The 22,408-nt window shown below is 47.5% G+C and overlaps 1 protein-coding gene across 15 annotated transcripts in view; it reads right to left on the bottom strand.

Moving 5' to 3' along the window:
* The window catches only part of INPP4A (inositol polyphosphate-4-phosphatase type I A), a 147,769-nt gene that overhangs the window by 28,794 nt on the left and 96,567 nt on the right, over positions 1 to 22,408 (bottom strand). For 8 of the 15 annotated variants that reach the window (XM_010352045.3, XM_010352043.3, XM_074403871.1 and 5 more), the window contains 9 exons: positions 21,593 to 21,723; positions 19,258 to 19,362; positions 18,648 to 18,756; positions 16,364 to 16,381; positions 12,011 to 12,194; positions 10,406 to 10,624; positions 9,094 to 9,349; positions 4,903 to 4,935; positions 438 to 610 (listed from right to left, as the gene is read on the bottom strand). In XM_010352045.3, coding sequence (XP_010350347.1) covers positions 438 to 610; positions 4,903 to 4,935; positions 9,094 to 9,349; positions 10,406 to 10,624; positions 12,011 to 12,194; positions 16,364 to 16,381; positions 18,648 to 18,756; positions 19,258 to 19,362; positions 21,593 to 21,723 — 1,228 coding nt within the window. The remainder of the gene's footprint in view (positions 1 to 437; positions 611 to 4,902; positions 4,936 to 9,093; positions 9,350 to 10,405; positions 10,625 to 12,010; positions 12,195 to 16,363; positions 16,382 to 18,647; positions 18,757 to 19,257; positions 19,363 to 21,592; positions 21,724 to 22,408) is intronic. The other 7 variants (XM_010352048.3, XM_010352051.3, XM_010352046.3 and 4 more) reach the window with 5 other exon arrangements.

Genomic DNA, 22,408 nt, shown 5'->3' with positions numbered 1-22,408 from the left:
TTTCAAGGCTTCACTTCTCTCAACAATGAGAGTCTTGTAAGAAGCCGCAGCGCTAAGGCACCTACTGTTTCATAAACAATGTTTGCACTGACGGCAAACACCCATGTTGCCTTCACTAAATTCCTGTGCGGTAAAAAACCAAAAGGCAGCAAAGAAGCCTGCGCCACCAATGCCCTCCCTACCTCTTCGGCACAAAATTGGCAGACTCTGCAGGTGCCAGTTCCTTGCGAGAAGCAAGGATTGGCTGCCAGGGTAGCTTTCCTGCCTATGTTGAAATTTAGACCTCTCTGTTGAATAACCTTTAAAGCAACCACCGGGAGGAAATATGACCATCTGGGGTTTTTTACAAGTGAAGTGAGAGGGAAGGGCTTCCTAAACCTGTCTTTTCTGAGCTGAGAGGTGCCCGTGGCCTCCCTTGGGGTGTTCCCGGGGCTTACGGTCTGGCAGAAGACCACGTCACGACGGTACTGCAGGCTCAGGTAGGTGGCTATGGTGGGTGCGCTGTCCTGCATGAGCAGGAATACCATGGCCTTCTTGGCCTTGTCACTCATCATGGCCACGCAGTCAGTGAGAGTGGTCAGCAGCGGGTAAAGGGCCTCACTCCACTCACCTGGGGCACAAGTGAAGGGGTCATCACAGTGAGAAAGAAAGATTTTAAGAATTAGGTTCTGGCAATTTAATAAGTCACTTGGCCCCTAACCACTGCAGTCTTCCCACTCCCCCATCTCCACCCCATCTTCTGGCTCTGCCTGGAACCAACCCAGTCTCTAGCCCTCTAGCCCTAGCTCTTTCCAGCAAACTCAAACATCAGTTCTACTCCAGTATGACCAACACATGCCTGGTCTCTGGAACCTGTTGGGGACCCTAGACAGAAATACTCCAGACAATGCCTCTGGAGAAAAATAACAAAAAAGCTTCTGCAAGTCATGACGAGGTCAGAAAATGCTTCTGTCCACAGAGACCCATTTCCTTCCACAGCACTGTAACACCTCCACCCGGAGAGGAAGGACACCAGAAAGATTCTCTCATTTCCCTTCTCTTGAGCAGGGTATGAAGTCAAGTCAGAGGCTTCTCTGCCCTTGCCTAGTCTTGTGTGCAACTGTGTTCAATTCTCATCTTGCACACCTGGAGGAGGACTATTCCTCACAGCTCCTGAGTTTTCAGCCCTCAGGACTGCCCCTCCTTGCACTCACTTTTTCCCCGCCCCCACCTTCCTTCCCCAGTGCTATTTTTTCTTTTAGCTTAGTTTTCTTTTAGGAATATAGGGAAACTTTGACCCTGTACTAAAACAACATTTTAAAAATAGAACCTCAAAGGAGAAAAACAGGGTAAAAGATATTTTGGGTTTTGACTCTTTTTCCTTCCTATTTAGAAGACATTTAAAAGAGAAGGCAGGCTCTCATTAAGGTTATATTTGTAACAGGTCACTAAGACCAGAAATAGCCATTTGATCATCATCACTTGGTGAATCCACCACACCAAACATGGTGAGAAGCTGTGGAGTGAAGCCTGGGCAGCACACACCCCTCAGGGTGAGGGTTTGAGCCACAGAATGCACCAGGCCATGTCATGGCACTCAAGAAGGCCATGGGCTGTGGGAACTGTGCGGCTGCCAGAGGGTAACCTCTGCCTTAGAAAAACAGAATCTGAGAGACTGAGAGAAGGGCAGCTTGGCTCTGTTCTCTCAAGCTAAATGGTTAGCACTTCACAGAGAAACAAACCTAAAGAAATACATGAAACATGCAAAAGAATTCCCTACACTCAGTGTTTGGTTAATGCAAATTTTGAAGTACATGTAGCAGCTCAGAAGTCGGAGGTGACCTAACTGTACATGCAGGCACACGAACTGTTTGTGGACAGGATTTGTAACTGTAATGGAAAAGGCAGGCTTAAATTTAGAAAGTCCACAGCAGCGAGGTCTTAGCAAATGAATCATGGTGACGAAGAACACTGGACTGAGAGGTAGAAGTTGGGTCCTGGCCCCAGCCACTGCTGAGCAGTGGTGACCACAGACAAGGCTCTCGACCCCTCAGCCATGTGAGTCCTTTTTTATAAAACGGGAGAGAGGCACTAGATAATGTCTGAGTCTCTTTCCTCCACGAAGTTCTCGGAGACCATGTTTTTGTTTCTTTGAAGAATTCTGTTGAATGTAAGCCAATTTTTGAAGTGCCTGTCAAAAACGCCAATGGCAAACAGGTTTTTGTAGCCAAACAATTTGGGGAAAGGTAGGCAGTCGTTAAGACTCCGCTTCACTGAGAAGTACATGCTCTTAAAGCAAATGTTGCCAGTTTTACTTTGCTTTTCTAGCTATCATGCATACTATGAAAAATCATGATTATTTTAATCTGAAAATGATCAAAATATACAAGTGGTCTAACTTGACTAAGCAAGCTCTCTCCATACAACCTTTTCACTTTGCCTATTTCTCTTTAAAATAAATTCCTATGAGAATGACTGTTTCACTACATTAGGAAAAGAATGAAAAAAAAAAAAAAAAATGTAGTAGACCGGGCGCGGTGGCTCATGCCTGTAATCCCAGCACTTTGGGAGACTGAGGTGAGTGGATTGCGAGGTCAAGAGGTCGAGACCATCCTGGCCAACATGGTGAAACGCTCATCTCTACTAAAAATACAAAAATTAGCTGGGCGTCTGGCACACACCAGTAGTCCCAGCTACTCCGGAGGCTGAGGTGGAAGAATCGCTTGAACCCAGGAGGCAGAGGTTGCAGTGAGCCGAGACTGCGCCACTGTGCTTCAGCCTGGTGACAGAGCAAGACTCCATCACCAAAAAAAAAAAAAAAAAAAAAATTTGCAGTATAGGAAGAATGGCTAAAAAGCACTAAGATGTTTATCCTGGAAAAGTGGAGATGTGAAACGTGGTAGAAGTTGAGTGTGGCATCTGCCCAGAGAAGGCTCAGATGTGTCTGGAACAATTTTTTAAAATGTCAAACAAAATGAATTTTTTTGGGCAGTAACATTATTTCTAGCCAGGATCTAATGAAGTAAAGGCACCTGGGACGCTGGACTCAGTGAAGGGTTTATACTCTTGCTTTCCTTCACTGAGACAGCTTTGCGATGAAAAAAAATCAGCTCAATGGAACAATGTCCTGAGTGACATCACTGACCCATGTTTTCATGGAAAGCTCCTTATTTAGTTCCTAACCCGTAATGTTTGCAGACTGGTAGTGAATTCATGGGTCATACTAATTTAGATAACTTTGAAGAGCACTTTCAAATCTGTACTTTGCTTCTGCATTTTCCCTTCATTAGTAGGGGTGGGAAAAAGGGAGAGTGTGTATGTCTTTTTAAGTGTATATGTTGTAGCCCGTATTAAATGCAGTTGTACAGGAAACGCCAAAAGAACCCCTTGCAGGAACCATTTTAGTCCATCAGCATCAACTGTGGAAGAGCCATCAGTGCTTCTAGAAATGGCCCAGCTGATACACAACAAGGAAGGCTCTACCAGCCAGGCATTGTCTTGCGTGCTGCCAGGGGACCCACGAGACTTCCCATTAGTTCTGCAACCCTCAGGTGCCCAGGACTGAGAAGACTCCCTGAGCTTCTGTGGGGGCAGGTGCATATGCCACCAGCCTTCTCCTGGCCCTAACTGCTGGGTATAGCCCCAGGCCTCAGCACTGCTGAGACTCAGGCAACAGTCAGCTTGATCTGAAGGCACTGGCCAGCCGTGGAGGTCAGCTGAGGCCTGAGAAAGAGGCATGGGCCCAGGAGAGGCAATGGAGGAGACCAAGACCAACTGTTTGTACATCTACCAAGGCCTCAGTAACCTTGAGGGTCCCGTGTGGTGAGGCCCAAGGCCTGCTCAAGGCAATACTCACTTTTTGGGAAAGAGAAACTGTTAAGGGGTTGAAAGCAAACTAGGAGAGTATGACGTGTCCAATCAGATTAGCCTGCCAATGAGCTAACTTCAAAGAGCACCCCGGGGTTGCTGCCAGGAGCCGCCATACTATGCTGACTCACAAGGCTGTATGGGTGGACAGGCTTCACCAGCAATGCACAGGAATAGCTTATTAGCCTAGTAAATCCCACAGTCATGGACTCGCTACATTCTAGACATCAAGCAAGTATCCTGGTGTCTTACATTTATTACCAGTCAGAAATATGCAAGCAATAGACTGACCATGCAGCTGATTTTTGGAATGTCAGAAAAAGAACGTCAAATTATATTCTTTGGGGGACTCATGCTCAAAACCACAAGCCATACCCAGGAAACTCAGTGTGAACTAGATCAGGGGTCAGCACACATTTTCTGTAAAGAGCTATATAGTAAATATTTTAGGCTTTGAAGGCCATGGGTTCTCTGCTGCAACCAACTCAACTCCGGCATTGCTGTACAGAAGCAGCCATAGACAATACATTAACAAGTGGGTAAAGTTAGTTTCCAACAAAACATGATTTATAATAGCAGGCTGTAGATAAGATTTAGCTCAGAGCTACAGCTTGCCAACCCCTGAACTAGAACCGTAAACACTGGTTTCTACATGCAAATGCAGCAAAGAGATTACATTTTTGGCACTAACTCCAACTGAGGCTCATCACAATGTCTTATAAAAATTCTAAAACTGCACCCAGAAAGTCCAAATGTGTACCTCCCTACCTCAGGTCACGTACTTCAGGAAGCCCAATGCACTCATCTAGAAAGACTTTAGAATGTAAGAGTAAAACAAATACATGTGGTAGGTCTGCCTCAGGCCACAATTTCCTCAGACCAACTAGTCCCCCAGCAAACCTGCGAAAATTGTTACATGCCTCACAATGAAGGAGGTCCTGGAATACTTTCCCAACTCTGGAACCATAAGGCAATCTTTGGTAATTTAGCTACAAAACACTACCTGAGTATTAATTAAAAGGGCATCGGCAGGAGCCTTGAACGGAAACCACGTACCTGGGCTGGACTCTTCAGGAGGGGGACTGCAATCTGCACAGAAATGGAGGGCGATATGGATGATTAAGCACACAGTTCAAACCAAGCAACTCAGTCTCAGAGCAGCTGCATTAGCAGCTTGCAGTAAGGTGGCTAACAAACAGAGAAGAGGTCTGGGTGCCTGGCTGCCTCTTCCCTAAGAAGGCTCATGAAAGTACTCCAGCTGCTCTGAGGCAACCAAATCCTCTCAGTGGTAAACAATGAGCGATCCCCAGCTTAAACATTCATGTTGCTGATACTTCAACATAAAATGCTCTTCGGGATGTGCAATCTAGCTTATTACAATGTGATAAATGCCACAGAAAAAAGCACCCACATAAATCACATTGTAGTGGCAGAGCCTCACTTTGACTTGCAGCATCTGGAAGCAAACTTGTAAGGAGAGAGACTGACCAGTACATGGAGCATTCCCCAGTCAGGCCCACCGCTCTGATTTACTGGGGAAGCCTGGGCTCAGCATCGTCTGCTGAGATCCAAAATGTTAAGATCCAGGAATGAAACCAGTATACCAAAAAAAAAAAAATCTATGCCAATCTTCCAAATTTAAATCAAATGTTAGGTTTTGTGATTTAGGGGTAGTCTCCAATTAGAATGTCCCTTCAGGTCCTCAAAGAATACCAATTTTGATTCCATTTCACCTATACTAAGTCACACTGGGATGTGCTTATTTCAATTTTATATTTCCCTTAAAAACTAAAATTTCAAGTTAACTGGGTGCAACATCTAACAGAAAACAAGTTTGATAAAGAATCATGGAAGAAAACGTTTATGTTACTTTATGTCTGAGCTTTTCAGTTCAAAGAATGCCTTCAGGATGTGAAAATGAGGTAGTCTCAGATCCCCAAGAACAGCTGGAACCAGCTTTATGGGGATTTTACAACCTAAGTTGTAAAGAAGGGGCAAAGGATCCTTCCTCTCTAATTGTCTGTGGAAGTGACTTTTCAAACTGGCAAAGGGGAAAGAGAATACAAAGCCATCTGTAAGTTTAGGAGTTCGACCTCTTCATTACAACCCAGATACCCTGGCTGGGTGCAGTGGCTCACACCTGTAATCCCAGCACTTCGGGAGGCTGAGGCAGCAAATCACCTGAGGTCGGGAGTTTGAGACCAGCCTGACCAACATGGAGCTACCCCATCTTTACTAAAAAATATAAAATTAGCTGGGTATGCTGGCACATGACTGTAATCACAGCTACTTGGGAGGCTGAGGCAGGAGAATCACTTGAACCTTGGAGGTGGAGGTTGCGGTGAGCTGAGGTCGTGCCACTGCACTCCAGCATGGGCAGCAAGAGCGAAACTCCATCTCAAAACAAAACAAAGAAACAAAAAGAACCCAGATACCTGAGACCATCTTGTTAACAAAGACAGAAACCCACAGTAGTGTTGAGTGATTCAGAATCATGGCTCTTACATAATGGTCTGCTAATCAGGTTATGCAAGGCCTTGAAAAAATACAGACTTTTGCCTCCCGACAATCCCTCTTCTAGGATTCTGAGTCTGGGAAAGAGGAGGAAGGTCTAAGAGCCTGTTTTATGTGGTTATCCCCAACAGTTGGTTTGGGACCATTCCTGTGAAGGCATCAGCAATTAAACCCAATTTGCTAAATTCATCTTTCAAGCCAAGGGGAGAAAGAGTGGGTCTTCTCTGGTACTCTTAGAATAATGGCTTTTAACTTGTCTTAGGTCATGGAGTTGAGAATAGATAACCACTCTGGACCTAAGGGGTACAAGAACCTGGGATGTACCCATAGACCCCAGACTAAGAAAAACTTGGTCTGAGTGTCTCTTTGGGTATGAGGAGAGCAACAGTCTGTACATGAGGAAGGTAGTAGAAGTCACCAAATCCTGGTGGGGCAATGGCGGTGCACCTTGGCAGGCGGGGGTGGAGGGGTGCGGGAGACTTTTGGAGAGATGAGAAAGTGGGAAGTCTGAGAAGCCTCTGTGGTTTTGGCTGGCAGGGACTTGTCAGTGAGTCCCCAACCAAGCTCTGGCCCTGGGTGACCCTCACCTGCCAGACAGGGCTCTCTGATCAGGGCTGGGCGGTTCTGAGGCAGGGTAGCTCCTTGGTGAAAAATAAAACCAAGGACCTAGGACAGGGTAGAGAACTGAAATGAAAAGTGATGATGCCTTTTGGAGCAGTATGGAGTTATTCTTATATAATAAATATGTTGGTGTGAACATAGTTGCTCATTAAGCCAAAACAATGGCCTCAGTAACTTGGAATGGTATAAAAAGTCATGACATACCCAAGGCATGCCACTGCAGACAAGACTCACCAAAAGAAACAGCTCACAGTCTGGTTCTTTCTGATCCTCCTGCTTAACTGAGGACTGAACAGCTTCCTGGCTATGCTAAAGATGTTTAAATTAAGGACTGTCCACAGATAATTTGGTGGCATATGGTTTCATATGTTTCTTTTGAGTACTGATCAGCAGAATTAGACTCTCTCAAATGTAAGTTTCACATTCCTATTATTATAACAGCTGATTTTTATGGCACACACACAAGTCAAACCCTAAATAGCATACATAAATGCTCATTTAAATACTTTAAAACTGAATAAAAATGTTTCTATATTTAAACAATACAGGATGTGCCTAGAAAAAAATATGACACTTAAGTTAGGGATATAATCCCATCTGATGAAATAAACTAGCTCTCACATTTAAAACAGCCAATAATACTCTTCAAATCTGCAGAAAAATGCAAAATCACAAGATAATAAAGCAAAAAGCAAATAATGAACTTTCTGAAAATTTTAAAAAGGAACATGATTTACATAAAAAAGAGAACATGAATAGAGACAAAATAGTTCCATGAACCAATCACAGGTGTGGGGAAGTGAAACTATAATCCCTCATAGATGGAGAGATGGGTGACGTGACAACTGTCGAGACAGAGGCTCAAGTGAGACAGTGCCCTGGAAACAGACTGCAGGCAGAGTAAAGAGGCGAAGGGCATCTTATAACCTGATGGGGGATTTGCCAAGAGGCTCTGACGAAGAAGCACGCTTACATCTTGAATGGAAGTTCCCCAATTCAGAATTTAAAAGCCCTTATCACATGACGCCTAATTCCAGCACATCTGGGCCTTACCCACTATGGCTTAAAACTCCCACAGGAGAACAAAAAGGAGGCAGAAACTAGGTCTGCAGGCAAGTCTCAGCTGCCTAGCCTGTAACTCTCCGGCTCTTATGGGAAAATGCGGGAGCTCCTTAGTTTCAGGGACCAAGGACCTGCATATTAGAAAGTACCCGTTTCCCAGCTTTACGGCCATCTGCAGGACAGTGTCCCGGTTTGCTGTGTCTCTGCAGACACGAGACTGTTCAGAAGTGTGCTGCTTCATGCCAATGTCCTGCCCTGAAGGGTCCTGCCAAACTACCCTGACTCAGCCCACCAGAAGCCCAGGAACAGGGTCCCACTCTCTGACTGTGTTACCAAGTCCCAAGGCAACATTCCTCTGCTGGATGAGAGAGTGCTCAGCCAATGCCAACCAGGTTTTAGACATGTCCACTGGATGAGAGCCAATACCTCTCATCCAACTGTGTCCCTGCACAACTCCCCTTTCCCTTTCATTCTATCAATTCCTAACGCCCTAGACCAGGCATCCCCAAACTTTTTACACAGGGGGCCAGTTCACTGTCCCTCAGACCGCTGGAGGGCCGCCACATACTGTGCTCCTCTCACTGACCGCCAATGAAAGAGGTGCCCCTTCCTGAAGTGCGACAGGGGCCGGATAAATGGCCTCAGGGGGCCGCATGCGGCCCGCAGGCCATAGTTTGGAGACGCCTGCCCTAGACAATCACATCAGAAAGGCATCGGCAACCTGGCCTCCTTCAGGTTCTCAGATTGCTTTACAAACCTGAAAAGTCCAGGAGCCCAACCCTTACAGCCATGGTAATGTGTCCCAGGAGCACCCTGAGATTCTGACTGGCAGAGATACAGAATCACACACAGGCTCCAGTTACATGGAAGTCAACCAGAGAGTCTACTCTCACTGCCCATGCTCTAGGCACTGGGATGCCCCTGTTCCACCTGGCAGCCCTCCCTGCAGTCTGCATGGGAGAGGAGGGCATGGAGTCAGAGACACAGACAAACAGAAGCAGCACAGAGTGAAGTGAAGGCAGAGTGGAGGAAGCATGGATGCATACGCACGTGTGGTCAGGTGAGGATGGCATGCAGCGGAGGGCATGGTGGAGGGGCATGGCGAGGAGGGGACATCACAGAAGGGGTCTTCTGGTCTGATCCAGTAGGCGTGGTTGTCCCGGTTACCTTTCTTGCTGGTACAGCTTCCTGCACAGGGGAAGACGTCCTCACAGCCCTCGCCATGCAGCCGCTCCTTCTGCAACAGCTTGTCCACACGCTGAATGATGCACTCCAGGCTCTTGTCCACATTCAGCCACACTTTCTCCTTCCAAATCAAAGAGGCCTGTGTGGGTCAGCTCTCCCAAACAGAAACACAAACAGAACACAAACCAAATCGCCCTCCATGGATCCCCTGCCCGAGGCTTCCACACTTATTAAAATATCTCAAAGTTTAGAAATATAAAGATGATTCCTAATTCCCCATGAAAGTTTTATTTGCTTTTTAATGATGAATCAATGTCCTGTGGCCACTGTTTTTAGAGTCTGGGATATGTTTGCTAGTGACTCTTCTGGAGGTCAGGTGTGCCTCCAGCGCTGCCTGAAGGGCACTGCAGACCTCCTACAACTAACACACGCAGACAGGATGGAGGCCTCCCTTTTGATGGAAGGGAATGGAAATTTGGGATAGGAGAGGTGGGGAGGAGGTGAGGGAGGTCTGGGAATGATTTGCAGAAACACACACAGCCTATAGGAAGGCACTTTGCTGCTGATTAATAGTTCAGTACTTGCAGGACAATGCCTCTGAGCAGTAGTCCCAGTAAATGGCAAAAACAAGTTGTACAATGTGTCACTCCCTCAAGAAACACAGATCCTTCCCCTAGTGCCAATTCTGTGAGGAACAATAATGTGATGTAATGTCAGGGCAAGCAGCTCCAAAATCCACACCCACTTGCCCCAGCACTGAGCTCCCACATCCCCAAATACACATAGCCCTGGAAAATCTAACAGCACACAGAGAACTGAGGAAGCAAGAGAGGGCTGACTGCTCTCAAGCACTCCAAGGCCACAGAAGGCACAGGCAGCAGGGGAAGAAGACCTCCAACAGGGCAAAGGCTCAGGAGGAAAACCCACTTGTTTCTCTCCATCCAGGTCTGAGGCTGGCCCTGCCTCCAGCACAGGCCTGCCCCTATCTGGACACAAGGGTTTTAAAATAGTCTCCCTCCCTGCATCATAAGCCAAGGAGCCATCCAGGAAGGAAACCTGGGACTTGTTCACAGCAGCCAAACCTTGAGGCACCTTGAAGAGGCAGAAACTGGCAACAGTCTTTGTGGTTTCCAGCCCAAGTCCAGCAGTGGGATGACAGCCACAGCAGCAGACTCACCCACTCCTCCTCGTGCCAGTCCACCTGCAGGGAAGATCGGCTGTTTCTCCCCGTCCACCGGGCCATGAGGGTGTCCTGGTCATTTCTAAGCATCACCTGCTCCTCCTCAGTCGAGGTTGGGGAGGCCTTGGAGGCAATGTAGTCAGGTCGCGCGGCATTCAGCCCATGGATGGAGTTGGCCAGCAGCTTGCAGTCGCAGACCGTGACCAGCTGCCGTGTCTGCAGGTGTATGTAAACCAAGGCTGCTGAGTCCAGGCCAGAGGCTGGGGAGGCCCCTGCCTTATCTCAGAAATGGAGAATGGGCCTAAGACCAAGCAATGCTTCCCTCTGCCTTTCTCCATAGGGCAAAGCAACTGAAGGGCTGCATCCCTCAGGATGTCTAAATACAAAGACTACCATGTGGCCCACTTGGGCTGAATCTTAGCAAGAATTTCCCACCAAGGAAGAGGAGAGGAGGCTGAGAAATCTCTGATATTCTCTGATCGCTGCCTGCCTCTGACCTGTGGTTGCTAGGGAAGGGGCCTAGAGAGACAGCTCACTGCCCCAGCTTTGACAGACTTCCTGGCCTGTCCTCCACCTTCCAGGGGGCAAGTGTCCAGGGTTCAGGCCTTACTTTGGTTCAACTGTGGAAGTCTTATCTTTTGCTCCTCAGGATCTAATACCTCAAGTTCTGGGCTCTGGGTAGCTGGATTCGTGGCACATGTTTGGTTTTGGAGAATTCTGCATGCAACACAGGATCTGTGGTTCATAATGTTACTGCTGACAACTACATCTTTCTTTTTCAGTAGATCTATCCCCACCTCTCACTCTTTATGCTCTCTGTCCACCAGGCCATGAGGGTGTCCTGATCATTTATGTTGTGTGAACATTTTATGCTGTATGAACACATATGAAAGATATAACACATTCTGATCAAGAACAGCAGCTCAACAGCAAAGTGTCAGTGGGGAGGTGTAGTCAGAATCTGTGTGTGTGTGTGTCTGTGTGTGTGTGTGTGTGTGTGTGTGAGCGTGTGTGTGTGCACTGAGAGGGAGACTGAGTAATGGGAAAAAGCATTATCCATAAAAAGGATCTGATACAGCCACTTCCTCAGTATGAATTAGTACTTATATTTTTTTAAATCAGGATCAAGTTATGGCTAAGTTGAAGCTGGTTTACTGACTATATATAAGCAAGTAAAATTATATTGTTCTTATCTTATGTCTGTATGATAGCTCAGTTTCTGTTTTCAAATTCAACTACAATAGAACTGTGGCAAAAAAAAAAAAAAAAAAAAAATAGTGCTGGTGAGGCTGTTACTGAGAAAGCAGTGGAACTGTATCTGCCCCAACAAAATGAGCCCCATAAACTTGCTGAAGGGCACAGGTACCTGAAGCTGCACCTAAGAGTCATGAACCCTGGGCTCTGTTCTTGGCCTGTCCAGCTCTGTGGACAAATCATGAAACCTCCCTGGGCCTTTGTGGGAAATGGACGTAAGGTAGACCTTCAAAGTCATCCCAATGTCACTCTCTTTGTGGACCACCTTAGATACACCTGGGCTGCCCAGTGGCTTCCAGAAACTCAAGGAAACTCCCAAGTTCACATGCAGCAGGGTACCCCTCCTACCTTGTCTGCCAAGATGGCGAGCGTCCTCTCAAGGCCAGTGGCAGATCTGTCCTTGGCTGCCCTTGAGAGCCGCTCTGCGTAGTAACTAACTTGGGTTTTCAGGGTGTTGATCTGGGCAATGATCTCCTTGGCTCTGACAACATCCTGTGGTATGTAGATTATGGACTGGCAGCCAGATGATGTACTGAAAAGAGTAAGAACAGATTCTAAGGGATTCTCCAGAATCTGAAAAGGACAACAGCATCATTCCAACCCCAGCCACAATTAACCCTAAGATAAAGTGTTCTGTGACTCAGGGATGTTCTCCTAGGCTACTCTAGTTGTTGATGAGCTGTGTCCCTGCACAACTCCCCTTTCCCTTTCATTCTACCAATTCCTAATGCCCTAGACCAGGCGTCCCCAAACTTTTTTTTTTTGAGGCGGAGTTTCACTCGTTACCCAGGCTGGAGTGCAATGGCGTGATCTCGGCTCACCGCAACCTCCGCCTCCTGGGTTCAGGCAATTCTCCTGCCTCAGCCTCCTGAGTAGCTGGGATTACAGGCATGTGCCACTATGCCCAGCTAATTTTTAGTATTTTTAGTAGAGACGGGGTTTCACCATGTTGACCAGGCTGGTCTCGATCTCTTGACCTCGTGATCCACCCGCCTTGGCCTCCCAAAGTGCTGGGATTACAGGCTTGAGCCACCGCGCCCGGCCCCCCAAACTTTTTACACAGGGGGCCAGTTCACTGTCCCTCAGACTGCAGGAGGGCCGCCACATACTGTGCTCCTCTCACTGACCTAAGTACTGACCTAAGTACATCTTAGGAGATTCTTTCTGGCTATATGGCAGAAGCTTGAAATATTAAACTATGACTCAGTCTTTCAGCTGTATTTGAACGTACCTGTATTTTTACTTGTGTATTTAAATGTGTGAACAGGTACTAAACAATCATATCTGATAATCACCCAAATGATCGTAAGCTTTCACCTCAGAACCTTGTCTATTAACTTATAAGCAGTACTTAAGTAGAGACATGGAGGCCCTTTACAGAAGGGGCCAGGTTATCACAGTGTAGCAGAGACTGCAGTGGGTGTGGCCTTTGTCCCCAAACAACCAAAACCTATTTTTTCATTTGGTCAATCAGCAATTCAAGCTCCTTGTGAACACACCCACAGTTGTTCTTCCTCTCACTTCTGACCCCAGTAGTCCCTAGAAAATTGGGTTTCCTTTCCCTTTCCTTTGCTCTAGGACTTCCCTACTTTGAAAAATAATCATCAAATGAAGAGAAAGTGGAGAACGTGGCAAGCCAGAGGTGAAGCCAGACTCCTCAGTGGCTTTGAAACTTTGGCTCTCCCTCCTTCCCACCTTTTCACCACCAAGCAGCGTGTGTGTCTAGGGATCTGATGCCAAGCCCACAGCCCAGCCCCTTCCAGAACAATCAGGAGGCACTGAAGGACCAACTTCAAGTCCTCCTGCTATGGGGGCTGACCAGCGTGTTGGGTCCAACTAAATAGTGATGATAAATTGCATGTCTCTTAGCCAGGATCCCAATCAATCCAATATTATAAAATTATTTTTCAGACCATGAGGAAACTGAAGAAAGCAGGAAGAAGTGCAAGCCACCAATGCAGAGGTCTCCTCCTAAAATTTGAAACTGTGGGCTCTGGCTGGAATGGGTGTCCCTTCACTCATGGGATGAGGGATCCTGACTGGTCCCTAAAGGGCTGCCCTTTGAATTCTGGGGAAGAGCAAGAAAGAGGAGGAGTGAGGGCACCTCTCACCACACCCTCCATCACTTCCCCTGGAGATGAGGGTCACCTTGGTCAGGGCTGAGAACCTTCCCCACTGGCCCCTCTCCAGGGAAGTCCCAAAGTGGGTCATCAAGAAACCAGTATTGCCCCTTCCCTTGCTGGATTATGGGGCAAACATGCAAAAACCAAAAACCAAAGCACCCCAGAAAGAAACACCACCACAACAGGCTCACACGCCACAATAAAAAACAATGGATGTGCCAGAAGCCCATGCAGCAGACCGCAATCAAGCCCGTGGGCACAACAGGAGTCATTCCATAGCATGATATACACACGACTACTTTCCAATCTGCAATCACTCTTCCAAATGAATAGCTGCCTTCTAAGATCATTTCATCTTAAAAATACAATCTCAAAATAGGATTTAAAAAAATCAATTCGGCCAACCATGGTGGCCTATAATCCCAGAACTTTGGTAGGCCACGGTCAGAGGACTGTTTGAGCCTGGGAGTTCAAGACCAGCCTGGACAACATAGTGAGACCCCATCTTTACAAAAAATCTAAAAATTAGCCAGGCATGGTAGCTTGTACTTGTGGTTCCAGCTACTTAGGAGGCTGAGGCAGGAGGGTCAACTGAGCCCAGGAGTTTGAGGCTACAGTGAGTTATGATGGTGCCAGTGTACTCCAGCCTGGGTGACAGAGCAAGACCCAGGCTCCAAAAAAAGTGGGGACAGGGGAGGAATCTTCCCAGGCCCCCAATATTTAGAGAATATATGTAAAATGCGCTGTATGTAGATCTACTACTGTGTAAAAAGGTGACTGTGTATTCTTCAACAAATATATACCCTCTGCCCAGGCCAAGAGAAAAGCACCACCATATACTCGCCCTGTGTTCTCTTAAGTCATGTTTAATGACGGTACCTGGGACTCATGCATGGGACATACATCACAGGGGCAAGAAAAGGCAAATTTCAAAGAGGTGTTGTTTAGGATGATGAGGAAAATACAAGCATGTGTGCTCAACTACCTAGTTTTAAAAAGCAGGAGGCCATATGAAAGCAGTAGGATAGAGGTGTAGACATGAAGCCCAGGGGCAGCCCCAAAAGGCAGTGTCCTAGGTATGGCCCTTGGACTTTGCATTAGGCCCATACCTCAGACCTGGACCTACCCAGAGCTGGGGTCATGAGCTAAACTGAAGATGCCATAAGAACGTAAGGGTGGGGTCTTGCAGCACTGGCCAGGAGCTGCTGGTAACTGCTGAGCAACAGTCACTCTGAATATTAGAAGAGCAGGATCACCTCTGCAGAGGCTGAGCTCCCTGGAGCTGGGTTCTGTAAGGGCAGGAGGACTAGGAGGCTGGGTCCTCTCTGCCTGGGATTTAGCCCCTCACAGTCTCTAGGCAGGGACACTCCTGCTTATAACCCTCCCCACTCCATTTCCTCCCTGCTTCAGGGACAGTCTTGTATATGGGGAGCAGGAAGCAGAGGGGGAAGGGGTAACCAGGCCCAGATTGGGCTACGGAGAGTCCTCAGAGGGAACTCAGGAACTAAGAAAGTTCCCCAGGAACAAGGGTCAACCCAGAACACCTGGGTTGGGATTTACCAAGGAGCAGGCCTTGGGGACAGCTGGGCCTTTGGCTCTCCCCTTCCATTCCCCTTCCTCTGCACCCCTAGACTCAACCCCTAAGTACTTTATTTGTCTTGTTATGGGAAAGATCAGGCCTTGAAAGAGGCCCCAGTAGAGAAAAGTCAGGGAGGGGAGGCTGAGAGGCCACTTCCACAGAAGTAGCATGGGTCTCCTCCATTAGAGAGGCAGGTGCAGCAGCAGCAACCATCCCTAGATGCCCTCCTCCCTCCCTCATACCTAAAGTACCCCCAGGGAAAAGGACCCCCAGGGGGAATCTGAGATGCCTCAGCCCCATGGGTCTCAGGCTCTGAGGCAGCAGCATTTCTTGAGGGGCTAAAGGTGCCTCTGAATAAAGCACCACTGTAGAGCCCATGTTATGGGCCTGGAGCAGCAGTAAGAAAGCCCAAGCAGTAGACACCTCAGTATCTAACTGCCATCTAATTATCTGGTGGAAAAAGTCACTCAGTTGCATTAAATCTTGGTTTGCACCCACCCTTAGGGGTAAAACTGACCCCAGTAACGGTGTTATTAAAATCAGCATAAATTAATGAGTATCATGAAGATGTAGGCTGGCTTCATTCATACCAGAGGTAATAGTGAAGTGAAAACTGGAAAGCCACAAGGATTCCTGTGTAAGAAGACAGAAAGGAGTTACCAGCTGCACCCAGAGGCTGACGTAAGAACCCAGCACTCAGTGGCTTCTTGGGTCGGGCCCTTCCTCTTCCTTAGAGAAAGAGAACTAGGTCCTTTTTCAGAGTGAGCACAGCAACACCCAGCTGCCAAGTTTTAAAGGTAAAACAGCAGACTGGAGATTGGCTATTCATTATTAAAGAACATTGCAGTTGGAAGAGAGAACTGTCTACGAGGTGTATAACTAGGAACCATGGCAGCACCGTGGGGGAAGCCGGCACGAGGCGGGGTGGGGATGGCACAAGCTTTCTCTGCATGAGGGTGAGACCCAAACAGACACTCTCTCCACAGACAGAAAACTCACCAACACTCCTCAAAACTGCTAAAGAAAAGAACCAAAATGAAGTATTAGCAGTTTGTTAGCAAATACCAAATGCAGAAACAAAAAATTTAAAAGCCAAGTTATTTTTTGTCAAAATACTTAACATTACTTGTTGAGGTCCCAACTAGAGGGATGACTACAATTATGAGCCCAATGTGCTTATTCCTTAGAGCAGTGTCACTACCTGTACTCAAGCCCCAGGGAGACATCCCGCCTCGGGCCAAGTTACCTCTACATTTAAAGGAACGTTCAAATCATGAAAACTGTATCTATAAGCGGCTTGATGGCATTAGTAGGAAATCAAATAGAAACTTATATATTTGAAAAATACTAAAGAGGTATTAAGAAATAAATTCTAAAGTTAACATGCAGAGTTATCAGGAATCAAAACTCCAAGCCTCCTGGGAAAAAGACAACCAGGAGGCCCCCTTCTTGACTGGCCACACAGAGTGACCGTGCGTCCTCCTTCAGGGCCCCAAGCCACCTCAAGCTGCACGCTCACAGTCTCCACAGGGCAACATGCAATGGAGCAACAGACACGCTTTCTGGCTGGCTGTGCAGAGCTGTGGTGGGCACAGGAAGCTGCGTCTTCTTTCTGTTTCCTAAAGGGACACTGGAGTCAGCGAATCCTAAGGCAGGTGTGGTTACCTGGTTTGTCTGCTTAGGGAAGTGCCCTTGAGAATGAATCAGGCTCAACCCCCTAGGTTGTCTGGGGGCCTGAATTCCCCTTCCCCGTTTATCCTCCCATCTTCAGGACTGACTAGGCTCTGGGCTGACTCCAAGTAGCCTGTGCACATATCTGAATGGTGACTTCTCACAGGGCATGCTTTTCTGTTCCCTGTTCAGCCATCCAGCCTTGCCCATAATCAGTGATGCCCCTAGCTGCCTCCCTGACCCCCTCAGCCACTGATCTGACCTTTTGCCTCCTTCCTGCTCCAGTCCAGAGTCAGTTTTCTCAAATCACATCCTGACTCCCAGCCGCAGCAGCATAGTCAGGTGCCGACCACCAGCTCCATGGCATGAACCAGAGCTCTTGGTCTGACCATCCATAGAATTCTCATGATGCTCCCTGGGCGCTCACCTTCCCTCAAGCTGCTCCATGCTTGCTTGCTGAGTCTCACCCTCCCCTCCCCAGCCCACATGCTGCAAAGGCTGTTGAGGGATGCCTCTACTTGTTCCTTCCCACCTCAAATATCACTCTGCAGTCCTACCTCTTCTCCTGGCCCTTCTGATGAACTGCCTGCTCTTAACTCATTCCATCCTGTCAGAACCCTTCTCTAGCACTGTCTTCCTCTCATTCACCTTACCTCACCCACTTGTCTTTCCTATAAGCCCAAACACATGCTAAGTCATAATTATTCTCCTTAAACCAGAGACCTCATGCTACTTCCTCTATTTTGCAGTCACAGTCCAAGGACCTTATTGGTCATCTAGACTCAACACCCCCACTTCCCGAGCCAATGAAATCTTCACAGGTGATGCTTTAGAAGATCATCAATGCCTCCCACACATCTAATACAACAGCTTGGGTTTATTTCTGGCTCTCTCCCTCCCACCCCTGGGGTCTGGGTGGATGCCTTGCTACATGTACCCCAGCATCCTCAGCATACTTGTTTCGGGCTTGCTGACTTGCCTACTCCCAAGCGAGGCCCTAAGCCCCTGGAACCAGGCCTAGATCTGCTGGGCGCTGTAGCCCTGGTCACAGAACAGGCTGGCAGCAAGGCTAGCCCTCTGACTTAGCTCTCCTCCCCTGGCACCGTGCACCTGGCCACATTTCACCACATGTACTGCTTCTGCCATGTCTTTGTCTGAAATGACCTTCACCACTCTCACTACCTCGAAATTTCTTGCTCAGGACAGTAGCTCTGTACAGCCACCTGAATCTTTTAAAAACTGGGAATGTTTATCAATGCTGTCTTCTAGGAAATAACGTGCTCCAGGCTTGATGCTTCGACTGGCCAGGGACTCTAAAGGACACTGAGCCAGCAGAGTCCACAGAGGGTGGTTGCCTGGAGCACCACTTCTGAGGTGGATCACAACCCGCTTCTCATTTTGCAGGACAGGATCATTGATCCAGTGCCCTCATCACCCACCCTCAGTCACACAGGCACAGAGCAGCACAGGCTCCATAAGGCAGCTCCTTCTACCACGCAAAAGCAGGTCAGATGGCTGGATGTTTTAATGGTCTTATTTTGATTTATTTTAAACTGAGAAAAGAAGCATCAGAGAGCTGTACGAGGACCATGAACCCTGTCTGGCTACTTACTGTTTCTTGGTCTCTTCAAATTTGTGCAGCTTTTTGCGGAGACCTCCTGACTTAAAACCTTGGCAGTGTGCTGCTGGCGCCCCGATGGTGACGATGTCGTAGTTCTGATCTGAATGACAGAAAGCTCTCCTCCATTACTCTGGGCTCAGGCCTGTGGACGAGCCAGCTACAGGGATATGCACACAAGTCTGGAGTCCTGTCCCTCTAGCCCACTGCCGTACAGCCTTTGGTTCCCCTGATCCCACAGCCCAGGATGCCCAAGGGTCTGCTGGAGCCCAGTGCCATCGCCTCAGCAAAAAGGGATTCAAAACGTTTCAAGTGGAGCCGCATGGGCTGCAGGAAGCCACCCAGCAACTCCTGTTTGCATCCCGCCTCGGAAGAAGGGCCAACAGGCAATTTTCTGCCACAGAAATACAAAGGGAAGCTGGAGGGAGGAGAGACAAAAGGAAGGGGTATGGGCTCCTGACAAAACCACCTTGTGACAAATCTCTCCTCTGAGCTACCCAGAACACACAGGGCAATTGGGAGATGTGGGGCACTCAGAGACCACGTACCCAGAGAGAAAAGCAGCAAAATGTGATTCAGCAAGAGGGAGCAGAAAAAGAAGTACCTGATCCTCCATCGTCTTGAACTCTCATCCTTTGTATGTGCAAGTTTGTGGGAACAAATTCTAACTTTTTATCTGCTTTCAAACTGCTTGCTTTAAACGAGGGCCCTAAAAAATGGAATAGAAGAAGATAAAGGCCATCAGCATGTGTGCTGCATTCAGGAGTTGCAAGTAGAAAATAGAATTCAGAGGATGCTGTGCATATAAGCAGGTATGGATCAGCAGTGGCCCAGAAGGTTCTAAGTTGCCATGCGCACACTTCATTTCCATGTGGCAGATGGGTGAGATGTCAAGGGCAGCCCACTGGCCAGGAGGCTGGTTCTGGGTGTTCAGGTGGTGAATGGTGCCAGGGAGAAACAACTTCAAAAGGCTATGGTAACAATGCTCTGTCTTCAGTGACTCAGCTCTCTACTGAGAGATCTGATACAAAAAATGTGATTCTGTGCAGCACAACGTCAGCATTACCATACTAAGCAAAGGGATGCCAGAGACTGCCTGCTCTGACTCCAGAGACCACCATCATCAAAGAACTAAGAATTTGGTTTGGCTAGAGCAATACATCTCAACTCCTAAAAGTGATCAAGAGGGCTTCTCATCCCCACAGGCCCATCAAGATGAACAAATGCAATACAGCATTGATTCCAGCCTTCTGACACACAAACATCAATATGTTTCCCCGTTAACACTTGGTTGGTTAAGGAGGCTGGACACCATTTTATAACAAATATCCACAATCTTGTTTCTGTATTCAGAATCTATAACTAATTAAATGGAGAATCACATGCCTACAAAATAAAGGGATTACGAATTAAACTGAAAACAAGAAGAGTGGAAGAAATAAAGATTTTATCTAGTGAAAACCATCAACTAATACAGCTAGTATATGAATCACAGACCAGCCACTGTGTGTCTCCAGTTTGCCACAGGAGATGTTTTCTATGGCCTGATACCTAGGGTGCAGTCCACAGACTGCAGCATGAGCATCCAAGAGCCAGTGAGAAGTGCACAATCCCAGAGTGCCAATGTAACACAATTCTCAAGACATCTGGGTGCACATTGAAATCTGAGAAGCTCTGCTCTAGAAAACTCAAGGTTGCGTGGGTTTCATATTTTCCCAGGTAAGAGCCACCAGGCATGGGTGAGTCCCTCAGTTCCTTCCTGGGCAAATGCTGCCGTTTCTCCTAGTCAGACCCTCTCTTCAGACTCACATCAAGGCTAGGCAACACTGCCTCGTCAGTCCTGCATTTGGCTTCTTCTCTTACAAGTTCATAGACAGGTTCATATGTTCTGTGTCAAAACCACATTAAGGGCTTATGGTTGTCCTTAAACCCTGAAATTCCATTATGTAGAGGAATCAAAGGGAAGAATCCAAAAATTGAGAATAATTCAAAATGCTAAAGCAATATATAGAGTAATGAAATACCAAAAAATTCATTCCACTTGGAATAAAAAAGGAACAAGTTAAGAACAAATTTCTGAATCTGCCCTGAGAGCATTTTGAAAATCAAATGGCATCGTTCAAGAAGAAACAGTGAGGTGTTCATTCACATTCCACTGTTTTTTGAGCCTTAAAATACAGAGCTCCCCCTTGACAATGTATATGTTTAATAAAAGTTATTATTTACTCTTTAAGCTGGTAAATCTAGAAAACTGCTTTGTTTCAAGGTGAGGGCCTACATCCTTTTGGTCACTGTACTGACATTAGTTCAAGATAAAGAAATAACACGAACCAGCAATAGCCCGTGATTTCACCTCCCCTAGATTTCATTCTACAGAGGCTGTTTTGGTAGATGACACCATAGGAGGACTCTTCACTGTAATTTACAGATTTGTGTGTTTTTTTTTTTTGTTTTTTTTTTTGAGACGGAGTCTCGCTCTTGTTACCCAGGCTGGAGTGTAATGGCGCGATCTCGGCTCACCGCAACCTCCGCCTCCTGGGTTCAGGCAATTCTCCTGTCTCAGCCTCCTGAGTAGCTGGGATTACAGGCACGCGCCACCATGCCCAGCTAATTTTTTGTATTTTTAGTAGAGACGGGGTTTCACCATGTTGACCGGGATGGTCTCGATCTCTTGACCTCGTGATCCACCCGCCTCGGCCTCCCAAAGTGCTGGGATTACAGGCTTGAGCCACCGTGCCCGGCCCCAGATTTGTCTTTTTAATTAAAATCAGAAAAACCCATATTTGAAAGAATTCACACCTACATGAGAAGTTATTTTTAAAAATCCATTAAAGTGTCTGTCAGTGGGAATGTGTAAGTGACCCTGTGTTCCAGATCTCCGGCTGGGAAATAGTGTGAGTAAGTGAGTGCATGTAGTGATGGGATGGGGATGCACCCACCTTTGTACTGATGGAGGTCAGTCAGGTTCTCCTGGTATGTGAGGATGATGGTCTGGTATTGGGTAACAATTTGGCGCCGGAGGCTCTCCCAACAAGGGGACAGTTCCCCCAACTCCTCCAGCTCACACACTCTGCAAGCAAGACAGAGATGCATCAGGCTGTGGGCTAACTGGTTTCCCTGGAGAGCCCCAAGAGGCCTACCCAGGACAGCAGCATTTGCATAGGAAGTATCACAGATGCCCAGGGTGGGTCAGGACAGTAGATACACTGGCCGTCTAAAGAGAAACTGGGTGGGAGGGGAGGACAGACAGCTACATGAAAGGCAGACTACTGACCACGTGGAAGTGTGTCTAGAGAAGCTTTTCACAGGAACTCAGTCGAATGTTCAAGGGAGACTATGTGGAGGTGGGGACAAGGTGACAGGCTGCTGGGGAGAAGATTTGCCCTGGCACTCTGGAGACCTGCAGGGGACCTCAAGCACAGGCTCAAACCACAGCCCACCTGAGTGTGGGCTAAACAATGTGTGATCCTCCCAGAACAGAGAGGACCGCAGGCTTGAGAGTAACTGGCCTGGGCCACTTCCCCTAGGAGGCTATCAGGACAGCATTTCTCATGGCCTCCCAGGTTCTCCTGAGGTGTGGGCCCTCTGCCCTCCTCCTGAGAAGGGAGCTACAGAATCTAAAATCACTCAGCTGTAGCCTAGAGGTGGCACCTCAGCAGCGGAGTCCCACAGATCGTGCTGCAATCACAAGCCCTTCTGTCTCACTGCTGTCCTTTTTGGGTATGGGACAAGTACTATGGGAGCTGGCACCTCTG

This window comes from Saimiri boliviensis, chromosome 1 (assembly GCF_048565385.1).
Source record: "Saimiri boliviensis isolate mSaiBol1 chromosome 1, mSaiBol1.pri, whole genome shotgun sequence".
Lineage (NCBI taxonomy): Eukaryota > Metazoa > Chordata > Mammalia > Primates > Cebidae > Saimiri > Saimiri boliviensis.
Note: the sequence above shows the minus strand (reverse complement) of the source record. Positions and strands in the feature narration are given on the sequence as shown.